The sequence below is a fragment of the Triticum aestivum genome, chromosome 6D (assembly GCF_018294505.1).
Source record: "Triticum aestivum cultivar Chinese Spring chromosome 6D, IWGSC CS RefSeq v2.1, whole genome shotgun sequence".
In the NCBI taxonomy this organism is placed as follows: domain Eukaryota; kingdom Viridiplantae; phylum Streptophyta; class Magnoliopsida; order Poales; family Poaceae; genus Triticum; species Triticum aestivum.
Window position 1 is genome coordinate 48,283,544 of NC_057811.1, and position 6,944 is coordinate 48,290,487.

Genomic DNA, 6,944 nt, shown 5'->3' on the forward strand with positions numbered 1-6,944 from the left:
GGGTCACGTCGCTGAGGGATGACCTCGTCTTTTCCTCTGTTGCGGCTGGTCATGTGTTATGGCTCTCTTTTGGCTGTGTTAGGTTTTTTGTTTCCTTGGTTTGTAGACTAATCTTCCTGCGTAGCTTGGATGTTTTGTCAAGTTGATAATGGACGTATCAGCTTTCTTTCCTTCGACAGAGTTACACTTCGCAGTTTACCCTGATTGATAGCAGCAGCAATGTTTGGTTAGTATTCGACTGTTCTGCTCCTGTAAGCTCTTCGATTTGATGCAATTTATCTAATTGGTGAAAAGGTCATATGGTAGAAAAAAGTTGCTCTATCCCAGTAGTTTTTTCCAACGGGGATCAGAACTAGGAAGATGAGCAATGATTTATTGGAACGTATGCTCTTCAGGAAGCTGTCCCACTCTGTAAATGATATCTCGAATCCTTTCACTTGGATCCAATCCAATCTGAAGATGAATTATACGTACTCCATATCTCAGGACTGCAGCTAGCAATTCTGAAGCCTCCAGATGTTGATGGCTGGTACCAATACACAGTTGTTCCATTTTCTTTCTTCTCCTACGTCGTTGTCTGAATGTTGATGTCTGTAACGTTCTTCCAGAGCTGGATCCTTCCCTGGATGACACTACTAAAGATTGTGGTTTCTGCAACTTGTGACGATGTAAGCGAAAGGGTATAAATGTTCATCTTCTTCATATGACTGGAACAGTCAAAAGGTGCATGACATGTCAATCCTACGCTCTACTATTGGAATACAGTAATTACTAGTAGTACATCGCAATATAAAGCAAAAAAAAGCTAGAAATTGCTTTTGGAGGCCGAGCTCCATGGAGGCCTCCAAATGCAAAATTCAAAATTCATGAAAATTCATATTTTTACATTTTAAAAAATTCTAGAAAATATACAGAGATAGATGAAGGTTTTTAAGATGAAATACGTTGAAATGAGGGCTATGCAAAAAAGACAAATCTGGAGCTTTCTAACACATGATACTATTCATCCCCCAAGACCATGAATTTGTCTTTTTTTACAGGTCGCAATTCAACATATTTCATCCTGAAATTTTACACACATACGCCTCACATCCTTATTTACTCGTACTATTTTTTTCAGTTTTTTTAAACCGAGATTTTCGAATTCTGAATCTTTAAAAAATTTGGCCTCCATGGAGGCCGAGATACAAAACGCCATCCTCAAAAAAAGCACCAGTTTTTTTTAGAGAAAGGCACAAGCCGTGCCCTGCTTTACATTAATAAAGCGAACACAAGTCGCACAACATACGAGTTATTACAAGCCAACCGAAAGTACTGCAAAAGATAAGAAAAAAGCACCAGGTTGTGACTCAAAACAGGCTCCCAAGCCATTCCTGGAAATCATACAGGTTCAGACACAAGCAAGGTAACCAGCAGAGATAGAAAGAATCACAAATAAACCAATCATGGAAACTAATTAAACGGTTGTATTCATCCCTGTATACATGCCAACTGATCGATCCAGTGGCATCAGCAGTATGTATCTTTGCCAACACAAGAAAGAATGCACAAGTATCTCTGCTTCATTACTGTATTCATTCATATGCAGGCAGCAGCCCCAACTCAATATTAACCTAGCAAAATCTGTTGAATTTTTGCATGTGAGATCTATTGGCTTGTATTGCCATCAGCAGCAGAACAACCAAACTTAACCCAGCATTGCTGTAAACAAAACGGCAAGCCACCAAAGAGACATGTCCAAACAAGAGCAATATTCCATTACATACCAAAAAAAATCAACCAATATCATGCCCATGTTCAAATTTTGAAAACACAATTAAGAAGTTCGAATGTGATCACAGAACGTTCACCAACAGAAGAAGAATGCACAAGTAACTAGTACTCCCTCCGTAAACTAATATAAGAGCGTTTAGAATACTAAAGTAGTGATCTAAATGCTCTTATATTAGTTTACAGAGGGAGTATATGCTATGCCTACCCCAACTTCATCGGCGCATCTACTCTACCACTAAACTCAGCAGCACTCTCATTCAACGGCAGCAGCCCAACTCAACTTTAATCCGGCGGAATCTGTTGACTTGAACTCTGATCAGCAGGATGTTCTCTCTAGAAAGTCCGTTGACTTGAACTCTGATCACCAGGATGTTTTCTCTGGGAAGCCTGATGACTTGAACTCTGATCACCAGGATGTTCTCTCTGGGAAGCCTGGTGACTTGAACTCTCAGCAGAAGGAGCGCGTGGGTAGATGATGTCGTAGTGATCACCCGTGTACAGCAGGGTCACGCTCGGACGGGGAACTCCAGGACCAGTGTAGATATCTGGAGCATATCCTCGTTGGAGTGATTCCACTCTGAGGGGGACCTCAAGCGCTCTGGCCAAAGCCACCATCATAACATGGTCCGCGTACACACGAGCTGGAATGACGTGCTGCAAGCACCACTGTTTGTGCAACAACAAGTCAGGTAAAATGAGTGTCGTGTATCCAACAATGGATGCACAGGAAATTCAGCACGAGGTAATGTAAGGGAGCAGGTGCTGATACTGACAACTTCCAGACTGTAATTTCCTCCGGGCCCTTGTATAATCGGTTCATACACCTCCCTGTGCGAGCATATCTGGATAGCTACTAGTAATCTGAGGAAAACAAAAACTAACCAATAAAATGTGTCAGAAACATGAATTACGATGAACAGAAGGAAATGTAACATCAAGGGTGTTTTTTTCTCACTGTCTTGCGTCGTATCATATGTGCTGAAGAACTTGAGAAGTTTCTCTTTACGGCGACTAAAAATGGCACATAGCATGTCAGTGAGATGGCATGCATTCAGCTACAATACTTTGATGGAATTTCAGAAAACCAAGAGAATCAAAAACCTGCTAGTTGATTCCGTGCTCTTCCATTTCATTACGTTCACAATCAGCTCCTTAAATGCCTGAAAGAATCAGCAACTCAATTATTCACAGTTGATAATCATTACATACCATAGGTTACAATAATACATGCACAATATTGATCAATGGCAAGATATAAAGGAACACAGCTAAGACAACTCCCTGAGAAGCTTCAGTCATTAAGCATATACTATAGCATAGTAACAGAACGAGAATGGTGAGGTGACTGTACAATAATAACCAGCAGGTGTGCATTGTTGCAGTGCTCAAACAAGCATAAAATTATGTTATTTCCCTGTTATATTGCCGTTGTTCCTTTGCAAGTAAATTTCTCTTAAGGTCATTGTTACAATCGGGTTGTTAGCTTCACAATAAGCTTCAAATTTGAGTTTGTGCCAACATTGTGTAAAACTGTGACGGTATGCCACTACTGTTAAGCAATTGTGCATCTCCTGCAAATGACAAACAAAGATAGTGAGATGCCAGATGCTGTTTGAAGTGTAATGTAACCTGAATAGAATCATCATCCCTTGCAAGCATGTTTATACAAGAAAGAACCAAGTATGGAGAAGGCGAGAACTTACTCTTCTGCTTCGGGAAAACTCAGAGTTCCATTGAAGATTTGCACGTTCTGTAGACACTCTTCTAAGGAGACGGTGTTCCTCATGTGTGTCCTGCCTATCAATAACTTGCTCCTGTTGTACATTCGTGAAAACAAAGAAAGTTAAATAACTAAACCTACATCCTATGATAAGGAAAAGAGGGGAGGACGATTACAAGGTACGAAAATATGAAGCTCCTGTAGAAACACTCCCCATCTCCAATCACCGGTCTACATTCTGAATAAGCATCAAGATGGTTTGCCTCGTCAGAAGTAAGCTTATAGTGCCTTCTGACTTCAGATATGCGAAGTGTCTGCAACAAACACACAAATATAAGAATTCAAATTATGCTGAGTTAAACATGGAAACAACATATCTAAAAATGTGAAGGAAATTTTCTTTTTATTCAAATTTTCGGGTTTCCATGTTCTTTGGAAATGTTTGAAACCACTAGTATATAATCCCATCACTGATACTGATTCGTTGTTATTCAGTAAGAAAACAAGAAGATATCTATTAGCATGTGATAAACTTAACAAGAGTAAAAGTATGATTCAGGTCCCATCAGACTATCACAACCAAGAGTTAACATACAATTTAGTATTTATAAAAGAGAACATAATCCTTCTGAATAGTTGATTGTACAGGAACCACTAATCACAGTATCTTGTGATATAGGGCTTTGATCCTGATTTTTCTTGCACTTCATTTTGTGCATGACATTAGGCAAAATGGAGATGAACCTGGTGCTTCACATGTTCCGGACATATTCCCCTTCCTTTTGTACGAAAAATCTATTTGACAGGAAATGAAGAAAACGAAGTTAAATATCATACATCCTGCCAGTCTTACAATTGTACAGAATCAACAAGAAGATCGAGTATTTCAAAAGAAGAAATAGGGGAATGAAAAACGAACGGAATTAACAAACAACCAGTCCTTTTTCCTTTTCCCGGTCAAAAGGAAAAAAAACAATAATGTATAGCAAGACCACAAAACGTGTGCATCCAAAGCTTCTTTATTTTTGGCAACTATTTACATGAAATTATATTCCGAGACTTCTGAACCAGTTCCAGGTACCAATCAACCAAATGGCGAAACCTCTCGACCAAGTCCTAAAGTGCTTGCCGATTTTGCATGTAAATGGCAAATGATTTACAGGAATTATGCTCAGTTATGTAGTCTTGAACTAATGTCTAGATTAAAGATTCTCTGATAGCGGCATCTGTTTACAAAGGAAGCTCATACATTCAACTTCAGGCTCTGTTACCAAAATATTGCAGTAATCAGGACATGACCTCATGATTTCCCCACGTTTTACAGACAACAGTTCCAACAAGATAGCCAGTTGCTTCAAAATACAATACCAGATTGTGGAAAGACCCACGAGCAACAAGGACGTGGGTACTGCTGCCAACATTTGCCCAAGATTCCTCCTATATTCTAGGATGCCGCGTATCACTCTAACCAAGATTTCATGCCTTGATTACACTAACAGGTCCTAAATTTAACATGAACAAACAGAAACCAAGAAAACCAAAAAATCTCAGTTCTACTTTCTATGCACAAAAAATAGGTAAGTGCAAGAATGCTCATATGGTCATACCACCCACGAATCACAAGTGAGAAGAGTGGACAAGATTCAGGCCATACCTTGCTCTTAAGCCGACTCGGGACCGATTTCCCCTTTACTAGCAGTAGTTTGTCCAGCTTGGCGCCCTTTTTCGAAAAAAGTTTGTCCTGCTTGGGTCTCACCTTTACCACAGCCTTTACTTGTGATAGTTTCTCCTGCTCCACAGAATTAGCATCAAGATGACAAATTTCGGATTAGCAAAGGTGAAAGAGCTAACAAGATTGAAATATTGAGTTATCCAAATCCTTTCTACTCTTGCTAATTATTCATATGACTTGAGTTTTGAGGCTTCAGAGCCTGTTTCAGCCTTTCAGGCAACAGATGACCAAAGGCAAAAGGATCCAGATAATGTGCGTCAAGTTAAGTAATCCCGAGCAAACATTCAGCTTAACTTCCCCTATAACGACATTCATCTACACTGGAAACTGATATTACATTTTGGCATCAAGATTTCTTGCCAAAATATGACAGCAATCATTGCCAAGACATGATCCCCACATTTTTCACTTGCAGCAAAAGTGCAAAAAAATGCTATCATACCTAATAGAAAAATCAATTAGCACAAGCCTGACACCCAAATCTTGAACAGTTGCGAATGATCACAACAAGATCCTTGCCTGTCTCTAAATTCGATAGCGCGCCGCAAGAAGAACTCGAGTAATAATCAGGAAATGCCTAGTCGTCAAACCGTCCCCAACATTTGCCTAAATTTGATTCCGTTTCTACTACTAAATCATCCCCAACCCCAAGATTTTAACAGACAGGGATCACAATTCCACATTCCGAACAGAAAGATTGGCCAACAAATCACAAGCGAGCGAGCAATAAGACCATACCTGTTCCTTCCTATGCATCGCCCCTTCCGCGCGCAGCGAGTTGAGCTGCTCAAGAAGAAACCAAGAAACGCTCAGGAACGCAATCCAGGGACAGAGACTCCAATAACTCCAAGAAACAACAAGAGCAGCACGTCGCAGAGGCCAATCATCACCTGCTGTGCCCATCGCCTGTTCTCCTTGTCGACGGCCGCCTGGACAGCAGCTTGGGGTCGAGCGGTCGCGGAGCACGGAGGAGAAGGAATGACCTTGGGCGGCGGCGTCCCGTTGCCCCTCCGGTCGACACCCACCGCGGCGGAGCCCGACCCGTCGGCGCCGCCTCCGGCCTGCTCGAGGTGGAGGGGCGTCGCGCGGGGAGGCGGCGGCACAGCGGCGCTCCGGGCGCCATTGGAGGAGGCGTAGGAGGAGGGCTCATGGGCCGGTTCTTGGCCGTGGCCGTCCTCGCCCGGTTGTGCTCCTCCTGAACCGGATGGCTCTTCCATCGCGGTCGCGGCGGGAGGACCTGCGTGGCAATTCCGCTGACTCGCGAGGGTGCGGGATGGAAAATGGGAGAAGGTTTCACGGCTATTTATTTGGAAAGCCTTAGGGCGGTTTGGTCTATTAGAAGTTCCTGTTTTACACACAGATCCTGTGGGGGAAAAATGTGTTAAAATGAGGAAAATAAATATAGTTTCCGTGATCGAATATTTTTGGCAATGAATTTAGTGGAGTCTATCACGTGTAAATCATGTATATAACTAAAATAGATGGTCTTGATTAACCTATTTCTCAATATGTAACCATGTGATCATAAATACACAAAATTGGTCCGCTTTTTATCTGTTTGGATCGGATGTACACTAGTATAGAAATGGTAGTTGATGGCGTGTTATTTTCAATCAACGCCACTACGGAACGGTACGCCAACCCTTTCTGCTGGCGTTGGAATTTTCGCATGCCATTTTGTGTTATCTTGTTTTTTCTCTTTGGGCTTTACTTTATTAT

General features: G+C 41.6%; 1 protein-coding gene across 1 annotated transcript; it reads right to left on the minus strand.

The window, feature by feature from the left end:
* Positions 1–1,796: 1,796 nt before the first annotated feature.
* Positions 1,797–6,506, minus strand: LOC123143446 (uncharacterized). Its single transcript, XM_044562375.1, has 10 exons — positions 6,116–6,506; positions 5,964–6,008; positions 5,148–5,282; positions 4,238–4,288; positions 3,670–3,807; positions 3,477–3,587; positions 2,875–2,933; positions 2,729–2,784; positions 2,547–2,650; positions 1,797–2,439 (listed from the first exon to the last, which is right to left on the minus strand). Exons 1-10 carry the CDS (start codon positions 6,440–6,442, stop codon positions 2,107–2,109), a joined length of 1,359 nt encoding a protein of 452 aa, XP_044418310.1. The 5' UTR covers positions 6,443–6,506; the 3' UTR covers positions 1,797–2,106.
* Positions 6,507–6,944: the final 438 nt, after the last annotated feature.